Below are 23,732 nucleotides of genomic sequence, written 5' to 3'. Positions count from 1 at the left end.
TGTAATTGGAAAACGGTTTGTAAGCGAGAGTAAATAAAGGGGTGTACCCGTAGGTGAAAATAGTAGCTTACTAACACTAATAAAATTCATCGCTCGCTTTTGGATCCGCGTTCGCATTCGCGTGTGTGCGATACTCGGGACGTATATAATGGAATTGCGTAAATATCTGGGTAAAGTAAAGCCGTACGGCGCAGAGTGGATCGGGTGAGTCACGTGGGTTGAGGGAATGTATGCACAACCCCGGTGGTTTTATCCCTCTCTTTTCTCCTCTCTTTAACTTTCTCTATTTATCTGGATGCCAGTTACTTGGCTCGTGTACCTACGGCGTGTATACCACCTCTCATAGCATACTGGGCTTCCCAACACAAGTATGAGTGAGTGATAGCTTACCGCACGTACAATCACACGTGAGATAACCAGCGAGAGCCGAGAGGGATCGAGAGTTGCATAGAGATGAGGATGCATCCATACTCTACATAGATAGAAGATAGATAGATACTCCGGCTACTTTCGTTTCTACTTTTATTTCTGGTCTTGCTTTTGCTTCTGTTGAGAGATTACCGATGAATAACTCGAGAAAATCTATTGATCGTGTTTATATACTTGATTTTCTTTTATTTTAATTTTTATCATCGTGGAAAAATATTCCATATCCATTTAAAATGTTTAATCTGTTTAGATTTAGCTCAATATGCTCTAAAATGTTCAAATATAATTTTTTTAAAAAGTTAGTATTGAAAATTCCCAACAGATGGCGAATAGTCGGTTAATTTTCTCTTAACTAGAGATTTAAGTTTTAACAGTTAAGTATTAAAACATAATTCCCTTTTTTACTCCTTAATAAAAATATATAATTAGGTTTTTTTATGAAAAAAAATTTAATACCTAAATAATTTTTTATAGTTTTTTTAGTGTCACTTTACTAATATCAATACTTTTTAATTTCTTAGTTTGTTTTTAAATCTATTTTTATACACTACTCCTCTTTTTAGCTGCATTCGAGGTCGATAAGTGAAAACAAAATAAAAAAGTGTGATCCAATAAAATTAACTGGTTGATTTATTTGTTTCCCATCCAAAATAATAGCTGGTAATCCATCGAGCGTTATAAGTCCGTTCATGGGTTGGCCGGTGGGCTATTTCGTGTTTCATTTTCTCGTTTCTCTGATCCGTGAGCCGGGAGAATAAAAACAGCGCAAGACCGGATGCGAATGCGAAAATAATTGGAAAGTTTATCGAGAAAATAGGAGAAAAACAAAATATCTGTATGATCAGACGAAATGAAAGAGCGGAAATGAAACTAATGGAATGGTTCCTTAGTTCAATCCGAGTTTGAAAGTTTTTTAGTATCTGTAACCGCTACACATACACAGGGGTTCTTTGGTGACTCGGCGGGTGTAAGGGATGGAAATAAAGGGGTCGAATAAAGGATGCTATCAATAGATACGACGCAGTGACTGGAAAGTGATAACGTCTTTTAACGAAACTCGGATAAAGGAAAATTGGATACCGTTTTCGGTTTATCTTGGGTCGAACTGGCTGGAGCCCGATGGCGATTTCGGACCCCGAAACTTACAACACTTACTCTTATTCAACTTATTTTTATCCAATCCTTTCTTCGCACACTGAGTTGTTATCTCTTACGATCTTTCTTTACGAGCCCTCCTTACTTTTCTTCTTTTTGCTTCCTCTCATTTGCGTAATCCAATATACACTCTAACTCTCCGAATCTCTGAATATAAGATAACGCCGTGAGCTAGGTCAGAGACTTTTCTCACCCTCAACTTTTTAGGTCATAAATTCTTTCAAGAAATATACAACTTCCTTTTATTCTTCAGTTATATTTCAATCCTTTTTTTTTTTTTTTTTTTTTTCAAATGCTGTAATTATGTCGTACTTTAATTGAATGATAACTTTATTATGAAAATAATAAAAGAAATTTTGATATTACCCAAAACAACTCAAAGTTACCAAGTAGAATTCAAAAATTAAAAAAATAAAAAAATTCATAATCATAAATCAAATTTTATATTTTAATATAATAAATAAAATAAAAAATATTTTAGAAAAAAATTTTGAAATTTTTAGTATAAAAATTTAAATAAAAAAAAAAATTATATTTAAATAAGGATCATTTTTGTCAGCAGACCGATGAAAATCTCAGGGGCACAAGAAAACTCACTTCACGGTTCAAATAATTTTCAAGGTAATTTTGGTGAGTTTACGTCGCAAGGAGCAAGTGCGAGGCTTTCTACCGTGAAAATCCGTGTAGTTGCTCGATGAGTGTAATCTCGAAGGACCCCATGCTCCATACTCCGTAGTAGTACAATGTAGTTTACTCAACCTGTACTTTTTGCTCTGTTTCTTGGATCACCCTCAGTACAATTGAAATCTTGAAGCGACTTATGAGGCTCCGAATAATACTAGCTCATAATTGCCCCGCAACGTAGCAACTCAAGACATTGCCCGGGAAAAACCATCAAATAGACGCCCGTTAACGAACTTAGTTTTTAATTAATCGAACAAACTCTGTGGATTTGAGGAAGATTCGATGATGTATTTAATAAAGACACACCTCTGTACAAGTGAGTAAAGACCTCAGAGGTAATTGCTACCGAAGAAGTATAGATTGAAACTCAGTGAACAATGTAAGTCACTGATTAAACTTTGATTGCGTCTTCTGTCTTATGTAAGGTTCAATTGAGATCGTAATAACTCTTACTTGTTGCGCTTAATTGGAAACTCTATCAATTAATAATTTAATCTTCTTCCATGTCAATCAGTCAAGGTACTAGCTACAAAAGTACTGGATAAAACTTTTTAATTACGCCGACAAAGGACCTTGTGAAAATTTTTTTTTAATTTAATTTTAGTATTTTAAAATGCAAAGCACACTTTATAAGTTATTTCAACACGTTTCATTTCAGTGACAGTAAAAGTTACACTGTCTTTCACATTTATATTTATAATATTCACCCGTTACGTATTTTCTTATTTTCCCGCTTTCGACATCACTCCGATAGTCTGATATAAATATAAATATAAATATACACCGAGATTTTATGATTCGTATTTTCCATTTGCCTTGTAAGAAATGAAATCAAGAAAAAAAAAAAAAAAAAGCATATTCGTGACTGGAATATTAAGACCTCTGATAGAAATATCATGTCAAATAATTTATTTCTCCTTTCAATTTTTGTTATTATTTATCATACATTTAAACTTTTATAACTTGAAAAATTTTTATATTTTTTTTTTTAGACAAATAAATTATCAAAAAAATAAATATATATTTTGGTATCTTGCGGGATGTAATTACATAGCGACATTTGAAAGATCGAAGAAAGTTACTGTAAAAAGTAAACATAGAAAAAAGGTAAGTACTGATGTGATGTGCGATATTGAGTACCAGAGAAAACTCGACAAGAAGACATAAGATGCGCAAAACTTTTTCTAATTTCAAAGTTGGACAAGTTTAACGAAACAGATGCTTGGTCCGCAGCCATCCACTAGACACACACACATACTAGACTAGATACACAGTATTGATAGTACTTGGGATTCTTTCTTATTCTTGGTATCACAATATAACGACAGGAGCCAAGTGCCCGGACCGAAAAAAAGTTAAAAGAACAGTAGAGTCAGTAGTGAGTAGTGAGTAGTCAGAACCCCGAACTATGCCGTAAAAAGTACCGAGAATTTACAAGTTAAAACTTTAGCGGTCTGATAAAATGCTAAATGACGAACGGAAAGCAAAAAGAGTTCTAGAGAGGCTATTGTAAATCAAACTGAAAAGTAAATTAAAAAAATATCAAACTTTTTATTTTTGTTAAAGTTTGTTTTCCGAATAAAGTGGTGGAATGTGGAATGACGCATGACGTATTGATTGAGGTGAGCGTAGGAACATGCTGGTGTGAGGACAAACGGATGTCAATGCGCTGATTGAATTCAAGTTTGAGTGCACTTTAAAACATGTATTTTCGGGTAGACAAGACCTTGATAGTTGCACTGGCTGCGCCACGAACGACAGCAGTTGCCAAAGCGAGGGCTCGTAATAGCTGCTCTCTGTGTTCATCAAGGACCAGCAAACATCACTGTTTCCTGTCACTCGATCAAACATTTCGACGTCGCTCCCTTCCGTTCGTTCCGGGCCAAACTCTCTGTGCGTTACCATCCACCCGACGTTAACTCTCGGTACACATTTGCATACTAGTTCTACTTTTATAAGCAAATAATATAAATTTACAATCAAGTGGTAGTCCGGGTTCCCGGGAGTTTGCGTTATACCATCATCGGGCTCATCAAATTTTGTCCGACTATTTGTTTATTTGTCTACTTATTTGCTTCTTTTATTCCCCGTGATACGGATCGGGGGCTTTGATATTTCCAAGCAAAAGATCCAGGTCCCAAATTTCTGTCAGAGTATTTGCTAAATAGTCAAGTAATTCGGTAACGGCAAAGTTGGTTAGCTCCGGACAGGAATGAATATTCAGGCGTCGAATGCCGAATGGTAACTTATATTATTCAGTAGTACAAATGTACGCTGGCTTTTCAAGATATATGTACGAGACACTGGAGGTATATTCTATATAGATGTGTATGTTCGTCTACATAGCTATAATACGGAGCAGAAAGCTTGGGTGTGCACGTTACGGACTTGAAACTAGGGTAAGCGAACACACCACAATGTAATTATGTCATCGGTTCTCTCTACCTCATTCAACTCCTGATGCCATGTATATTCGGTCCGTGTCGATACTCTTGCTCTTCGTCAACAACAATTATTAATTGCATTTGCTTCTTAATCAATTACTTCACCGATAAATATTTATTATTATTTTGTAGGTAAATTTTTTATAATTTTATATTTTTTTTTTTTTTTTTTTTTCAAATTATTAAATTAGTTTGTTATTCACTAGGTATTTCAATTGGAAATATTTCGGGGCAAATAAATATCTTTCTATGAGAGAAAATAAAAATCAAAAATTTATTGAAGTTATTTTCAATAATTAAAAATAATTACAACATTCGGAGTAAATTAATTTCCAATATTCACTTTGGGATTTGTTTTATTAAATTTTCTCTTTGACAATTAAATTATAATTGAATATTTTTTGATGGTTAATTTAATATTTAAAAATTAAAATTCAACGATATGCTTGAAATTATTTGTAATTAAATTTAGTTATTAAATATATTGACGGTGAAGGGTAGAAAACATTTGAAGAGTTAATTAAATTATTGGAATGACAAATAAAAATAAAACTCCGATAAAAAAGTAAATTATCAATTAGCCTGTAGGAACAAAAAAAGGTGATAATTGTAAGTAAATTTATCAAAGTTGATTATGACCGCAAACAGTTTATTATTCTCCTAAATTACTTGGTATAAGTCATTAGGGGGACATTGAGAAAATTTATTCGCGCGTTTAATTGCTTTCTCGGTTTTTCCATTCGCCCGGGCAGCCTGCTATTTAAATTAATTTATTTATTTTATTTAACTCACAGTTTCCTCGAGTTTATACAACTGGCAAAAAAGTGTTAATTAAAGTTGAGAGAATCTAAACACAAAACCATTTCCCCTACCTTTCCTTTCTGCCCTCCCACTATTATTTTTACTATTTTCTTTTCTGGTTTTTATTTTTACCGATAAACTTTTAATGATGACTCGGCTCAAAGTAAAACAATCCCGAGCCAACTACCAGAATAATAAAGCTACAAAAAATTTATAACCCCATTATCATAATAATGATAATGACTACAAAAAAAAAAGCAGTCTATTTATGTTGATGATTAAGACACGAAAGGTAAATCGAGAAATCCCGGCGACCTAATTTCCACCCTCGGAAACTCTCGACCTTTGCTCAAATAAAATAAAACCTTTTACCTTTTTTTCTTCATATTTTCATTTTTTATTTGGTTTCATTTAAGCCCCCTCAATCTCAATAATCTTCTTCATCTCTTTAGAGCCTCATTGTCATAAATAAATTTATCTTCTCGTGGATTACGATTACCCAGAGCAATTTCATTATTTACTATGTACTATTACTACTACACATTCGCTTAAATAAATCAATACCGGTATGCCTACACTTTTATTGTTTTTGAGTAAATTTACCCCAGGGTATTTTATTAAAATTAGCAAACACAAATTATTTTTTTAACGATCCATTAAAGCAAACTTTATAATAAATAACGCTATGTAGTATTGATTATTTATTATCATTATCTATATTATTAAGAGAATAAGCAAAAATTTGTGGTCAGTGTATTTATATGATTAATTGGGTTTTTATGGTTAAATTTAGTATCATTGGAAAAGTTTTGACCTGGAGTTGTACCTTTTTATAATTAAGAAATTACCTTGTATCTTGTGAACTATTGAGATTTTTAAAGATATAAGCTCACCCTAACATTACACTTATTGATACCTTTCATTTGAGTACCCACATCAATTTTTTATATATTTTATATATTTATATATCAAAAATATATGAAAAATTGATGTGGGTACTCAAATGAAAAATCTTGATGAGTATAACATCGTAATGAGCTGATATCTTTAAAAATGTCAATATTTGAAAAAGTACAGTGCAATTTAAAAAAATGAATTATTTAATAAAGCAGAATTTTATTTATTTATTTTAGATATTTACCGAATAAATTTGAGGGAAAATAAAAATGTTTATCTGTGGCGTTACACCAAACAATTATAACAAAAGTCGTATAATCTTGTTTAGTAGCTACTTAGTGTCAGTGTATTGTATCCGGGTGTGTCGTCGGGGACACAATTTACGAGTTAACTCGGTTAAAGTAAAAGGCTTTTGCACATCACTGCCGAGAACCCCAAAATATTTGTCCTTTGAATTTGTGCAAACAACCTAATGCAAACATAACTTATTAAGTCCTAATTTTGGTAAGAGGGTTGTTTATTTATTTTTTATTATTATTTTAAAAATAATTATTATCGAAAATGACGATGTAACATGCAAGAGAATGTAATAATATAATAATAGACTCACCAGCGGTGTCAATGAGGTCAGTGTCCAAGTTATTGAAGCCACATCGATTGAGAAAGAGCAGTGACAGTAGTGATAGCGAGCACACGAGGACGAGAAGCCTCGACAACAGTCTAACTCCCAGAACGCGTAACATCGTGTCTCTGCGTCGCCTGTAATCACACGCGTTCCACTGTAACACGATTCAATTTGCCTCGTTGGCAAACTATCTCATGCATTACTCCAATATACATCTACATATAGATTCACACACGGTACACCGACCAATACACCGAACTCAGCCGCGGTGGAACCTATTACTTCTCGTACTACTGTGTACACATGAAATTTACTTTGCCTCGTGTAATTTACCAGTAGATTATTGCTTCACCACCTATTTATTACTCCGTTCTAAATAAAGTAGATACTCAATTTTCGTTTAATATTATTATTGTTATTATTAATTATATTGTATCCGCAGGCTATAACATAATATTTGCGTGCAATTCGGGGATCTACCGCGGAATGTTTACTTTCAAATTTATATTTGTATATTTATGTTTGTTTTGTTATTTTCTTACAATTTGTTAGGAATTAAAAGTATCGAAACAATATTTATATTTGTACTTCCAATTAATTGAAAAAAAAAAAAAAATAAATAAATAAATAAATAAATTTTTTCGAATAAATAAATCAGCTACCAAAAAAAATTTTTTTTATTCAATAGAATTTTTTAATGATAATTATTACAATGACCTAAATTGTATTTTTTTTTTTAAATAATAATTTTTATTCATTCTTAAAAAAAATTGATTGATTAATTATTTTATTTAAAATTGCAAAAATTAATTTATAAGAAATTTTAATTATTAAAATACTTTACACGATTTTTAATGAAGAAAAAAAAATTTTTTTTTGAGATAATTAATTTAACGTAATTATTAATTAAAATAATATTCAATTAACGATTTACGAATGAATAAAAAATAATTCTCCGACGAAATGAAAGCTTAAAGATAAAATAATGAGAATAAATTGGAGATCTGACGGAGAATAAAATAAAGAGGTCCAAAAGTCTCGGTCTAAAGTTATGCCTCGGTGGTGCAGCAATGAAATATCGTTTCTTGTCTTTCTTTCTTTTGGCTTCCTCAGTCGAGAAAAGCCTTTTTGCTATTTTTTCCTCAGTACAGTTGCGTAGCGCTATTGCGCGAAAGGATACCACTGCTCTGTACAGAACTAGGTTCCCTGCACCCTAGGAGGAAGCAGAGTGCAGAAGAGTAAGTGGAAGGGAGGAGGATAGAAGCCGAGTTTGGCCCACTGCCAGAAGTTGCCTATCTGAATCAATCATTGCATTTCCCGGTTTAACTCGGGATCACGTTTTCTAGCATCCAGTTTCTCTTGATCCTCTCGTACGGAGATCCCTCTTGATGAGCTTAACTCAACTCCTATCCCTACGAATCGACTAACGAATCCCTACGCCGGATCCGATAGACGATAGACGATAGAGACTGGAGAACAGACAATAAAGGACAGAGACAGAAGCGACTACCGAGCCAGCAAGTAGATAAGAATATTTTTGGTCAGACACGTAAATTCCATCCGTTCTTACTCCGCCTTTTATTTATATTTACTACTCACTTTTAGTTGTTAATGTTACGAGAGTTTTACCGTACTTTAATTTCAATTGCCCGTTTTATTTTTATTTAAAACATTCCGAGTCGGGGTTAAAAAAAATTAAGCAACCGAATGGCTGAAAGTTTATCGTGAAAGAAGTTCGGATGATAATGAAAGCATTTTCTTATAGGAAAACTTCGGGCCGCAGCTGAATTAAATGCATAAACTGGTCCGTCATTTTCCAATATTTTTTTTTAGTAAAAAAATTATTTACAAAAAAAAAAAAATTTTGTAAATTGTTTAAAAATGTTTATTAGATATTTTTGTTCCAGAGAGAATTTAGAAGCCATTCCATATAATGCAACTCAGTAGTGTATATATATCTGTATAGATAAAGTACGTGTCACGTCTGAGCCGAAGAAAAATTCGTCCGCATCGTTACTTTATATCCGGCGCACGTATAAAACGCCGTGACACATTTTTAAAGCTACTGGTAGAGTACCCGACGCCTTTTCGTCTTCGTCCTTCGTATTTTCGTCCTTCGAGTACTCACAGACCCCCCTAAGTTTGTGCTCATGCGTACATGCTGTACCTACATCGAAAAGCTCTCCACGTATCGTACGTTATTACGATAAAACACCCACACCACTCTCCGATCCCATTTCCACGGTCCAGATCGGCTTCAAAAATGTCCAATATATATCATATATATATATATATATATATATATATATATATTAGGGTGGGTCAAAAAAATCGAATAATTTATTTTTGACTTTATACTCTGAAAAATAGGTTCATAGACACCTAAAAAGAATTCTCTCCAAGTATAAGCTCTTAATTATAACGGGAAGGTCCTCCGCTTTGCGGGTTTCTATTTTTTTCGAATAATCAGATAAAAAAATTTATATCTCGCTTCCAACTGCTTGGAAAAATATTCCGTGGCATAGATTTTGTGAGAAATTGAATGCTTTACAAAAAAGGTCTCTTATGACTTTTTCAAAAACTCAACCGATTAAAAGATATTCATAGTTGAAGTTTGGCTATTTTAAGGAAAATATTCGTTTTTATTATGAATTTTATAAGTCGATGAAAAAAATTATTTCGGATTGCGGAACTTATGATTTTGTAGGAAATTTACTGCTCTACAAAAATGGTCTCTTATGATTTTTGATTAAGTGAAGCCGTTACGAGATATTCATCGTCAAACATTAACGAATATCAATATTTCCAGTTTTTGATCAATAATTCGATAAATTTTAATTTAAACTATGAGTTTCAGGAAAATTTACATAAATTTGAGTTTCGATCGATAAAGAAATGTTATAAACAATTTTTTTAATATTGTTTTCAGTCTTGAGCTTGTTTGATTGCATTAAAACAAGAAATTAGAGCATTTTTTTCGACATATAGCCAATGATTAGTTTAATTTGAAGTGAATGACATATTTCTTTGTCAAATTTAATATGAAAAGTATTGAATCAAGTGAGAAACAACCAGTATTTAACTTTTTTATAGATAAATTTTTTATTGAATTATCAATTGCAATATAATTGTCTATATTTTTAACATAACAGTACGCTATTACTATAAATAATTTCTCTTATTACAATTTGGGAATGTTTTTGATGTTCTTTGACAACTTGCAATAAGTACTGGAATTGTTCTTCATTTTTGTCAAGCATTGATTATATTCACTGACTAATGCAACAGCTCGCTCTGCTGAATCATTGACAACTTTTAGTTGTTGAAAGTATTCTTTATTTTCGAGATAACTCTCATTAGTAGGCCATAATTCAACATCGACATCAAGAAAGTCATACGGTAGATCGAAGATTTTGAAAAGATTTAATGACTTTTTAGACACAAAGTCACTCAGAGTTCTCTGCGCCAATGAATTCAAATCTTTTTAGCAATTACAAATCTTTTAGCTTTAGAATCTGTACCTTCACGAGTATTAACAGCTTCAACAATACTTTTTTTACTTCTAATGGAACGCCATCGTCAAACAGTGATAAAATGGCAAGTTCATCGCTCAAATACCATAAGTGCAAATCATTTTTTCACACGTAGCTGAAGAAATCAAAGGATTGATATGTTTGTACTCCAATAAATTTTTCATAAACTGCAAGTCATGATAAGCAGCAGTTGTTGCAGAAGTTGATGAAAACCAAGCTTTTAAATACAATGTGACTATAAAAATACAGAAATGACGAAGACCATGCAATTCTTTCTGAGAGAGTTTGAATTCATCTCTGAATAGATACATTTTCAAACTATAAATGGCCTTAGCCATCCATCTAGCATGATGAACAGCACCAGGACGTTTGAAAGAAATCTTTTCTTGAGGCATTTCTCCAAGGAAAATCAATGATAATTCCAATAATTCTTTATCTAACTTATTATAATATTTCTTTATCGATCGAAACTCAAATTTATGTAAATTTTCCTGAAACTCATAGTTTAAATTAAAATTTATCGAATTATTGATCAAAAACTGGAAATATTGATATTCGTTAATGTTTGACGATGAATATCTCGTAACGGCTTCACTTAATCAAAAAATCATAAGAGACCATTTTTGTAGAGCAGTAAATTTCCTACAAAATCATGAGTTCCGCAATCCGAAATAATTTTTTTCATCGACTTATAAAATTCATAATAAAAACGAATATTTTCCTTAAAATAGCCAAACTTCAACTATGAATATCTTTTAATCGGTTGAGTTTTTGAAAAAGTCATAAGAGACCTTTTTGTAAAGCATTCAATTTCTCACAAAATCTATGCCACGGAATATTTTTCCAAGCAGTTGGAAGCGAGATATAAATTTTTTTATCTGATTATTCGAAAAAATAGAAACCCGCAAAGCGGAGGACCTTCCCGTTATAATTAAGAGCTTATACTTGGAGAGAATTCTTTTTAGGTGTCTACGAACCTATTTTTCAGAGTATAAAATCAAAAATAAATTATTCGATTTTTTGACCCACCTAATATATATATATATATATATATATATATATATATATATATATATATATATATATATATATATATATATATATATATATCGGATTACATTAGTACAAATTTAACCGGAGTTATGCTGTGAATTGACATTTAATTTACGGCGGTTTTAATCCGCGAATAGAAAGGGGAAGAGATGATAAAGGTTAGGATAATCACAGACGGTAATGTCGTTGGAAGGAAGCCCATTCTGTCGAGATTTGCCATTCGTCATGTCTGCCACTCTGACAAAGATCCCTTTACTTAACTTTGGTTACTTTTTTTTATCTTTTTTGCTTTTAAAAACGCGCAAACTCGGCAGTCTTCATTAAGGAGACGTTACACTGGTTAACTACAAACTCTGTGAAACCGAGCTCACGGATATCACGCTCATCTGGAGCAAGCTCGAGGATCAAAGTACCAACTGAGAGCACGTAATGTCGGTCTCGTAAATTTCTAAAACAGCTCTTTAATACATACAACACACGCACGCCCTTTAATGTTTGCTACCTACAACTTAAACTACTGTGTCAACCGATAAGATATACCCTTCACGAATAAATCCCTTCCTTACTGTTTTTCCCAACTATTGGCTTCAATATTATTCTAATTATAAATTTATCCTTTGTAATATTAGATAATTTTATAAATACTTTTTTTTTTGTTTATAATTAATTAATTAAATATTTTAGAATTTTTTAAAAATAATTTAACATTATTCTCTGACGTTAATTGATTTTTTTAATAAATTAATTAAAATTTTAATATTAGAAAGACTAAAAATATATTTTCTATAATAAAATTTATTCAGAGTTAATCAATATTTTTTAATAATTAAAAAATTTATATTTAGACCTAAAAATTTATATTAAATAAAAAATGAACATTTAATAAATTAGAAAAATAAAATCTATTGTAATAAATAAAAAGATAGTTTGTCACTGAGATATAAATTAATTACAATGATGGTTTGCCATTTTTGTTAAACTAAGGTAAATATTAATTACTAGGAAGGTAATATGGATGACGCAATAAATGTTGCAAGGGACTTTAATTAAATTGGAGGAAACTCTTCGGGAGGTCATTCAACAGAGGCTAGTTTATTAAATTATGTTGTCGTTGTGCTTACAAGGCATGAATAACTTTCTGGATAAAATCACCTAAGCGATGTAATATAAATATAGATGGTTAGATATCTGTGTACTAAATATTAAGTGTACTGAGTACATGTGTATGTGTTTGAGCTCCAGAGGTCACGTACAAAATTACGGTCAACAACTAACTTGGAGAAGAGTCAAGCGAGAGGAAAAAGTACACAGTATAAAGAGGCTCTTTTGTCATAGCTATCCCCGGGGTTTTAGCCGAGCAAGCTGTCGCGATTCTTTCTAAAAATTCACCAGCTCGAGCTAACTAAATAAATTATCATCATTATTATTATGACTACCATTAGTGTGTTTAATGTGAGCTTTTTTTATTTAAAACTGTATATTTGTCTTGATTTCGGGTCTTTGACTCCGCTCCGAGACCTTTGACTTTATCACGGTGGTATTTATACAACCCGTACGTTATTAGAAAATGAAAATGTCGGTACTCACTTCAAAGGCGAAGAAGAGATCTGGGCTCTGGTCATATGAATTAATTTATCTGAAACAAATAAAAATTTTTTTTCGTGTAAATGATTGCACAAAATTTGAGTTCTTTAAAAAAAAATTTTTTTTTTCCGTCAAAAAAAATTTTAATACATCCATTTATAATTTTTCTATGTTCTAATGAGACTTCAGATGCCTAATATGGTCATAAATGCCTTAGAATAATTTTTTTTATTAGTGTTGAAAGTTTCCAACAGGTGGCGCATGGTCGATAAATCTTCTCAATACTAGAGAGTTAATTTTGAGGCATTAAGTTTTAAAATAGAAAAAATGTATTTTTCTTCTCATACAGCTTGATGCAGCCGTATATAACAAGATAAAGCCATTTCAGAGAATAATTTCCGAGGTTTTAAATAAATAAAAAAGCTCCCTTTTGTTTGGCGCTGGTGAAGTAAAAGAGAGATTAAACTATCGGCATATTCATACCGTGGGAGTGAAGATAGAGGTATCGAGCTAATCCTGATGTACATAAAGCTAATCCAGATTTGGTAAGATTTATAATGTTTGAGAAACTTGTGTTATCTCGTCACCATAAACCGGACAAGTTTCTAGGGTTCAGTGACGTCATACACCTATTATATTATCCTACACATTGTGTACTATAGACTATTATATTAGCACATGACCCGTGTGTACGTGCCAGCCCAAGTGATGCAACTAATTAGCTCTTACCCGTGTAATAAATCAACAGACAAGAGGTTTACGTCAACGTAGAACGACCCGAGAGCCCTTGGGACTCGACAAAGGCGCCAGCTACCGAAATAATAATCCTTCTCTCTTTCTTTTCGCTCTCATCCTCATTCTCCTCCTCCTGCTCGGTAATTTTTAGCAGCCCCGCAGTCATTGAGGCAGGCTGGCAATTATTTCTCGAAGGCCGGCGGACCGGGGAAGCAATGTTAGGGCAATTGACTTAATCGCGTGGATCCTCTCAAAGCAAACGGCACACAAGTGTCCTTGTCTGGTGATCATCCTCACATTATACACGATGAAATGGAATGGGGCGATATCATATGAGGATGAGGATCATGCAGAGCGTACTGCGAATAAGCATCATGTCAAGTCAATTCTCAATACAGACCATCAGTTACTACCATCGGATCGTGCTTATCACCAACGCTACCCTCATGCCTCCTTCCATCCGTCCATCCATCCATCCCGCCTGATTGGTACCGCTCCGCTGGTGTTTCCTCGATGCCAGAGGTTAGGTACACGCAATCAGCCTCTGTTTGCTCAGGCTCCGGCTTGTTATCCCATTTGTATGCAAGCAGGTGGACGAGAGCTTCGGACATACGACGGGGAGACTTCGGACATCCCACTGAGCTACCTACAATGCCGTCTGTCTTATTAATTTGGATTTACCTCCTAATCAAACTAATATTATAATTTAATTCATCACTCTTCATCATCAGACTCTGGATCTTCCTCCTTTTCCGCCTCCTTTTCTATTCACGTCACTATAAATTACACATCAGCTTGTTTGATTCGAAAATATATTGAACTGATTTTTTAATTTGTTTTAGAGCTTTTGAAAATAAATTTTTTTGATAATATTGTTAAAAAAATTTTTATGGTTTGAAATATTGCAAGGAGTGAAACTGAACAATTACTAATAAAATAATCGATCGGTTATATATCTCAAGGGATTTTCCATCCATCAGTGTTGTGTTTTCTGCTCTCAGACACCTTTTCATTTACTTAGCGGTTTTCCAGGGCCATAAACCCGGTGTTTGATGGAGAGTATACTTTTATACTCACCTTTTATATATGTCTACGTGGGAAAATAAATCCCAGGATGATATTATTTCAGTGACGTCAGTGAAATTTTTATGACACCGACATAGGAGGTAATATCGGTCGGAAACTGGAAGTGGTAGATTGAAAAGAAGGCAGTGAAGCCGTAACACGTAATCAAGTTTGAATAAACTACATATTCCGCAGGAGCTCGGAGATGGATATAAAAAAAGCCAAAGAGAAAAGAATAAGAGGGATTCCCGATGTCGGGCTCAGAAGGAAGGACACAAACAGAGGACTCGGAGAGTTGAGACAGGAAAGAGGAAAAATCACCTAGGAAATTGGCTCCTAATATAAATCAAGATGGGCATCCTCTTCCTTTACCGAGTCCTTATCACATCCCATGTGTCCCGCCTCTGCTTCTTCCAACGCATTCTTCTCATGTACATTCATTGCCAGTTTACGTTCTTGGGATAAGTAGAGGCTCCGAGGGAAGGAAAGGAGCTCCTTAAACTTGCCTGACCTGCCATTAACTCCCACATCAACATCGAGACTATTTGAAAAGTTTGGCTTGACAAGTTTTAAAAATTTTGAATTACCGAAAAGTTAATGATTTATGTCTTGAAAAATATCAATTTTGACTAAAGGACCTTTTTTGTAAAAAATTAAATTTCTTACAAGTTTAATTCTAATTTTTGTTGTTGGTTTTTTGATTAATCATTTTTGATAGAATACGAATATAAAAATTAAAAAAAAAAAGTAATATCTAAAAATTTTCTATAGATCACTTTATCTCTATCCGCTTACAATTGATTAAATAATTCAAAAGCATCAATACCTCCAACTACTTCTATTGTTCTGTAATCCAGAAGCGAAATACCGTTCTGGATGTCGCTTATTGGCTTTTACATCTATAATTAATCAAAATTCCACTCTTATTAAATGAGTATCCATCCGAAAATATGCCCGTAAATAATTGATCCCTTGTATTTTGTCTGGTACCTAGCAAATGCGGACATATTTCTGTGACATGAAATTGTTTACCTTTGCAATCATAAATTTTATTTGAATTTTTCATTACCGGCAACAGTCGTGTAAATATATTCCAGCAATGTATGTAATTAAAAAAAAAAAAAAAAAAAAAAAAGCATACGTCCAATTTGCAATGTGGCTCGGTAATTAATTTTATTTGATTAAAAATATTGATTATGGAATTACAACATGTGATCCGCTTTGAGTTAAACCATCAAGATGTCCTGTATTTATTTTATTTATTATTTAACAGTTGTTTTTAAATATTTAAGTAGAATTTATCCCGAAAACTGGGATTTTATTTATAAAAATCGGTTATTTTTATCGTCACAAAGCATTTTTAATCAACGCTACCACGGAGCAGTTTCGAGGACATTGATGTGCAGACTGTCGACGCAACTGATATTACAGTCGTAAAAGTTTCATGAATCAAGCCCCGCGGGAGCTTGAACGAGGTCGTGTCACACCCCTCCCCCCCCCTTCCATTTCGTTCCGCGAAACGCTGTTGTGACATTTTACCGAGGTTTTTCACAAATTGGAAATTGAAAATTCAAAGGACTAAATTTTCATTTCTTTCTTCCCCTTCCCTTACCGTGAGCCAGCAGCCAGCAGCCAGCAGCCACGATTCAAGCTCCGCAATTTAATTTTCGTCATCATTTATGTCACTACTTTGAGCGTTCTTTATTGCTAGACAAAAGCTGTTATTTTGACTATTTTCAGCGAATAAATTTAACAGTTGCCCGAGCGAATCAATACTACAGATTGACAATAAATTTCAGATAAAATGGGATTAAATGAATGAAATAGACGGGAAGAATGAAGGAAATAAAAATCAGGCTACTACCAGTGTGTCAAAATCCGCGAGATTGTCGTCAAGTTGGATTTTGAGTGACTTAATAAATTGGATTGACATTTACGGGGATGGTAAAAGCTTCTCGCTTCTTTATTCACTTCTTCGTTACTTAAGAGTGTGTATAGCGCTACTTGCCATGCATCCATACATATATTTCGGTTAATATAACAGCACACTGTACAAAATAGAATATTGAATGTAGAGCGGTCTAAATGTAATATAGTGGGAAGAATACGCAGAAAACTTAGTAAATTGAAAGCTGAGACGATACGGCACGGAGTAAAAGGGAAAAAGCTTTTTCCACGTATTTACTCCACTTGCTATTTTATTAATATTCCAGTAAATGCAGCCTCACTAAAGTATAAATACAACAATAGAGAGAAAGAAGAAGCCAAGGGAAGCCAACAACCCCGCATTTAGATTTTTTTCACATGAAAAATTATAAACGAAGGAAAACATGAGTATCTTGTTTCTTGTGGCTGGTTTCTCTAGGATTCTCCAGCACACATCCATCCCTAAGGATCATAAATTTTGTTCCACAGACTGGAGATACTATTTGTGTCGTCATTGGATATTTTTAAAAGGACCTGACGTTTCTATTCAAATGAAATATGTATTTGCATTCTTGGAATATGGCTTCCTTGTGAAGGACCTCTCCTGAGGATAAAGAAAATCTTGACCTTTTTTTTTTTTTTTTTTTTTTCTTAATTTAATCACTGATAAAAAAAATTTTTAATAATAATATTAAATAAATTTCAATAAGCATATCGTCATTGAAGTTTCTTTAGATATCTGACGTGCATTAGCAACTTCAGTTTCACGAAGAGTGGATAAAATTAACTAAAGTATTATCTTAAAGATCGCGATCAATCAAAAAGACTTGTCAAACTCGGTTTCAGTTACGTCGAAAATATTTATCGAGGTAGTAGTAGTAGTAGCAGTTTCCGAGCACTTAGCTCCTTCGACGTGAGATATATCGAGTAACTCTCAGCAGAAACAGAACCGCAGCCAGCACATTCGTCACATTCTATATAAAAGGACACTCACCCGGACATATTTCATTGAATTTAATGTATATAGTTCACTTTTTGCGACAATTTCGTTCTAGCAAGTAACTCTTTTATTCACTCACTATCGCCGTCTGTTTACGTGTCTCAGTTTCTACAGCTAAAGTGGCTTTGTATCGTGACGTAAGCACCCACATTGGATCCGCCATCAGAATTTCTGGTTGAAAAAAAAAAAAAAAAAAAAAAATATATATATATATATATATATATATATATATATATATATATATATATATATATATATATATATGTCTTTTTATAAAAACACTTCGATAAAAAAAAAATAGTAAACAAGATATGAAATATCATTAGTGGCTGAAATTTATCTCGGGAAATATTTTTTTTTTTTTTTTTTTAACATTTATTTTGATAACGAAAAATGCTGGCGAATGAAAAATAATAGTTTAAAATTTGTTTTAAAAAATAATGAAATACATTTATATGTATTGTGTATTTATTATTAAAGAGAAGCTTTTTTTTTTATTCAAATTCTGGCGAATGGGGAATATTGCCGGTGCAGATAATATACATAGTGTCATTTTCTCACCAATTTAAATATATTTTCCAAACAGACATTTATACGAGGGTGAAAATGTGTGTGTTCTCATATGTGGCAACACGTACGAAAAATTGTGAAAGAAAAATGGCAAGTGGAAAAGGCGCTGAAAATAGAGGAGTTTCAAATACCAGAAGTAGAAGCAGAGTTTGAGGGTAAAGAAGAGACAAACATCTCGCGGGTACTCCTTGAGTGTTTGTATCTACACGTGACTCGGCGTGGGGGTGTACAGAGGGAGAAGGGGTTGGGACAAAATAGAGAAGATGAGACGAGAGCTAGGTGAACTGATATAGAAAGCTAACATCAGAAATGGGTTGTACCTTATGAACTTTTCCTTTTCTCTTTTCCCGAGTTTTCCTCGGCTCCGAGCGGAGCTTCTGTAATTTTTGGCCGGCTTCCAACTTTACCCTCTATGTCCTTCTTTTTCAGAAGCGACGGAGACAAAGCTCATATTCTCGCTGATGGAGTGAATGAATGAGTACACGAAAAATCTAAACGCGCTTTTTTTTTAATTCTTCAATTTTTTTTTTGGTGTTTAATAATTGTTTTAGAAATTGAGCTTCACCATTTTTGGCTCCAAATTACCCTTTTTTACACCTCACAGTAGTGTTGAAGATTAAAATTTAAGAATTAACATAAAAAATTGATATAAAAATCATAATTTAAAAATTTATAAAAATATTTTTTCAATAATATTATTACTCTTTAAATTAATGTCAAAATTAATTAAATAAAAAAAAAAAAAAAAAAAAAAAAAAAAACAATAACAATTATCTGACATTTGCAATAGAGTTATTATTGAGTCGATGTTTTGACCTGTTGGTCACCGAGACCAGTAATCCGTGACTCAGGATTAGCCCTCTGGAGATTTTGGATAGAATCTCATTAGGTCAACTCAACTGTTGTATAACAAAAGATAAGAGCCTAAGAGAACTCCCGGGATTACGTTAAATCTTGGTGTAATCCGAGGAGTCTGAGGACTGACATTTTCCGACGAAAAACACACTCGCCCTTTGTTATACTTCTCAGCCGTGTTTTTGTTATTCATACCGTTTTAACATCAAGCTAGCTTACTTACTTTTGGCATGTTAAGGTGACGAGTAGCGGGGGGCAGTTATTCATATAAAAAAAAAAAAAAAAAAGGAAAGCTCAAGCACGCTCATAATACAGGAATTTCGAATGGTTTTTGCTGTAGCTGAGAAATATAGTAGAGAAAAATGATAAACGGTAAATTTTTTGCCTCGATACCTGGACGTAATAAAGCATGACAGAAGCTAGAAACAGGAGCAGAAGCAGGAGTTTTAGTTTGAGTTTGGATGTAGTTGGGAGCGATGTAGCGAGCGAGCTTTGGGTTATGAATCCCGGTGAGAAATGAAGGTAACTTTGGATCGTTTTTCAAGATTTTCCAGGCTCACATTTCCTGGCATTCTGATGATCGAGACGAAGCTCAAGCTCAAGCGGCCGCGTGTCAGTTTACCACTCAGACACCTCCAGAAGCAAATGAAAGAGAGGAATCCTTTTTGTTATTATTATTGTTATTATTATTATTATTATTATTATTATTATTATTATTATTATTATTATTATTATTATTATTATTGATATTACTCTTTTAAAATATATAGATATAGATATTTGAAAAAGAAATAAACTAGTTGGCTGAGCTTTCGCTTTTCGAACGAGCACTGATCGCTTCCGGAGCTCGGGGCTCGGGTCACGCCGCGGGGCTCCAGATCGATTTCCCTTCCCTGAAAAATGACTCGGGATATTACCGAGTCGCGGCGAGGGAAGCGTGAAAACTTGCTCCAGAAAGCGAATAATAATAAAGCTAAAAAAGTGTAAGAAATGTTATATAATATCTCGATATATATTTCGGATAAAAAGTGTAAAGTCTTGAGCCAGAGCTTGAGGTTTTACTCGGTTCAATTCATCAAATGTTAAAGCTAAAGCTCTTTTGCTTGCTCACTATGATAACTCGGACTTTGCCTCTCAAAGCTCTGGTTTTCCACTTCCGCTGCCACTTTCCGTTCTACCCCTTCGATTATTACTATCCGTTTTCCTTTTTATTCCCCTGATCTGTACATCAAAGCGTTCAAACTCCTGAAAGTATCACATTTATTCAAATCCTTTTAATAATTTTTCTTTTAACCTATAACAGAATAATTTATATTAAAAATGAATGAATGATTTATTAAATTTATTTTATTAACCATTAAAATTCTTCAAAATTTTTTTTTTAGTTAAAACTAAAATTTTATACATTTCTATTAAAATAATCATATGATACCTTGTGTAGCTTAAGTAATAACTCCACACGAAGAGTTTGTAAATTCGCCGTGGCATTTTCTTTCTTCTGGTAAGATTTAACCGACACTTTGAGCTGACGTGCCATGTAAATGAGCTACGAGCTTACCTATGTAGAGTGTAGTATGAATATTTGTTACAAATGCGGTGAGCAGAGGTGGGAGTACCAGAACGACAATGACAGCTACAAAGATGAGACACACATGTTTTTATGTATTATTTATAAAGACACAGTGTACGGAATAGCGTGATTACTCCCTACTCGTTGTAAAGCTACATTTAAACAGACAACTTCCTGAATGCACATCCAATGTAACAAACCTTCTTCCCTCCTCCCTCTCATACTCCCCTCGGGTATGTTAACTGCATTAATTCTATTTCCAATTACAAGTCACTCGTCTTCTCTCTCATTGTCCCGTCTCTGTAGAAACGTTGTTAATTGACACAGTCTAATTAAAAATAGCTCCGACCTGTCCCGAAAAATAAACTCCAATTTGGTGAATATTTATGTAGAAAAAGCAACTGGAATTTAAAACCCTCTGGAAAAACGGTATCGATTTTAGTCCGTGTTTTATGGCATTAAAGTACGGCGTTCGGTTCTTTTGTGTTTTGCTTTTTATTTTACACCCCGTTGTCTCTTTTCCCGCTCGCGATCCCACTAGATTGATTTTCCCTTACGACCACCAATAGTTGCCAAGAAAATGATAAAATAATAAAACTAAAAATCATCTATCCTGCAACCTTCGAGAAATTTATTTTCTTTCATTATTTATTATTTATGACAATACCTTGGAATTCATCTGCTTTCAATTCCATTATATTTCATTTATTTATTTATTATTCTAGTTTTTTTTTTTTTTTCCCAAAGAAAATAGAAAGGAAATATTAATAATTCATGACATAGACTACATCTCTTTCTGTTAGTATAATTCACAGCTTTTTAGATAAATACATACACAAGAAATATCTTCCTGGAGAAATATTCAACTCACATTTATGTAGACCTTAATACTTATCTACATATCGCAGTCTTTTATTTAGTAATGTGTACAGCAAGTCTAAGTCTACTACTCGAGTTTTCTCTATAGAGCAGACTGTCGACTGAAGACAAGCTTGCTCCATATATAAATATAAATATAAAACTTAAAACAAAGAAACACGCCGTCAAAGTGAAAGCCAATAGCTTATGCACAAAAACACATGTGCTATTTAGAAATAGTAGCTTCTGGAGCATTAAAATTTTTTATTCAAAGCTCTTCTTCTTACTTTGTTTTTGTTGTTTATTTTTCCGGCTTAATTCTAGTTAGAATAAAAAACATGATGGAAATGTGTATATTTGCGAGATCGTTTTTTCCTGCGGAGGCATAATGGGGCAATGATAGTGTGACACGAGCATTATACAATCTTGATATCACGAGTGCTTTTACAGGGAACAGCGACTCAAGTGATTGCACGGGAAAAACCATTTTCATTTCCACGGCTCAACTAACTTTAAATCCTTTGACGTTATGCAACTACTGCTATCAATGGGTTACGTGTCAACGCAAATTCCATTTACTCTATTTTTTTTTCTTTATTTATTTCACCTCTTATTTACTATTTTTCCAAGTGCTTTCAACTTTGCCCTTTCTATAAACGAAAAACCATTCATTTCATTTACTTCTGCTTACATTTACTCAAATTTAAATTAATACTGTTTAAATTAACCTCTTCATTTTTTTTTTTTAGCTCTCAATCAAAAGTTAAATACCAAAAATTATAATTACACTTTTTGGGTAAAGAAAATTCTGGTAAAATTATTTAATAAAAAAAAGCTTTAATTGCACTTATAGTTTTTCAAGTTTTTTACAAATAAAAATTGTTTTTAATAAATTTAAAAATTTTTCGACTCAAATCAAAAATAAAGGATTTTAAGCTCAAAAACAGTGAAAAATCCCTGAGATGTCCTGCAGAGCCAACTGTTTTAAAAATTTTTTAATTAAAACTTCTCTTCTGTCCTATTTTACGCACCAGATTAATTAAAAAAAAACTCGGTAAAATGATTGTAATTATAATTTTTCTCCCTCGCTAGAGTGAGTTAATGCAGTAAATAAAGGAGGTGAATTAAATAAAGTTAGTTCTAATCTAATAAAACGGAGCTCTTATGTGGTTTATTTTAACTACAGTGTAACAACATTTAGACGAAAGCTTTCATCCAATTTTCCAGCAACTCCAAAGTTTTCGCCAAGACCTCACTAGCTCACCGCGGAGTGTAACAAGATTAAGATCCTCCCGGGGGCTTTGGCTTCGGATACTTAAAGAGTAATAATTCAATGGATTCGCCCCTCTTATTACTCTGGCATAATGAATAATGAATAATGATAAGTGATAATAATAAATTCATTAGCATATTAACAAGACAATAAGAATATCTGGTTACCTCTATCGCAGCTTGCGCGGATCTCGGAATTTCATTGTCGTCCTAGTCAATCGCATTTCTGAAATCAAACTGAATTATAATTATTATTATATTAATAGGTGCGATTGTGTAAATTTAGTGAAATTTAGTGAGATTTAGTGAGACAAAGAGACATGTCCCATTGAAATGTTGATATTATCGCGATTAAATAGGGATTATTAGCGCAGTAGGCGTTACCGAGACGTCTGGTGATTCGAGTGGCTGGTGGCTGGAAACAAGAGTGGTTGTACTCGTGGCTCTTTACTGCATATTGCCGCAGTTTCATATTTCAGCGGGAGTCTTTGGAGTTGCCTATGTATATATATATATATATATATATATATATATATATATATATATATATATATATATATATATATATATACCTATATATTTATATTCTATACCGGTAGAATCTGCTGGGAAATCATTTCAGTTGGTTAAACGAGCAAGACTCGGATGGTACGGTTGCCTCCAATGTCTAAACTAT

General features: G+C 33.0%; 1 protein-coding gene across 6 annotated transcripts in view; it reads right to left on the bottom strand.

Annotated features, from left to right (window-relative positions):
* LOC141530822 (chondroitin sulfate N-acetylgalactosaminyltransferase 1-like) overlaps positions 1–23,732 on the bottom strand; it is a 51,310-nt gene that overhangs the window by 13,206 nt on the left and 14,372 nt on the right. Inside the window, exons 1-4 of one of the 6 annotated variants that reach the window (XM_074248156.1) lie at positions 14,659–16,492; positions 14,341–14,586; positions 13,209–13,257; positions 7,021–7,169 (exon numbers count right to left, since the gene is read on the bottom strand). In XM_074248156.1, coding sequence (XP_074104257.1) covers positions 7,021–7,169; positions 13,209–13,257; positions 14,341–14,586; positions 14,659–14,668 — 454 coding nt within the window. In that variant the 5' untranslated portion in view covers positions 14,669–16,492. Of the gene's footprint in view, positions 1–7,020; positions 7,170–13,208; positions 13,258–13,934; positions 14,300–14,340; positions 14,587–14,658; positions 16,493–23,224; positions 23,282–23,732 lie in introns of those variants that run through there. The other 5 variants (XM_074248157.1, XM_074248158.1, XM_074248161.1 and 2 more) reach the window with 5 other exon arrangements.

The sequence above is a fragment of the Cotesia typhae genome, unplaced genomic scaffold, assembly GCF_013202065.1.
Source record: "Cotesia typhae breed Kobodo isofemale line unplaced genomic scaffold, CoteBio_Ctyphae contig_5, whole genome shotgun sequence".
NCBI classification, from domain to species: Eukaryota; Metazoa; Arthropoda; class Insecta; order Hymenoptera; family Braconidae; genus Cotesia; species Cotesia typhae.
The sequence above is the reverse complement of the archived record's forward strand: the minus strand, read 5'-3'. Positions and strand labels throughout refer to the sequence as shown.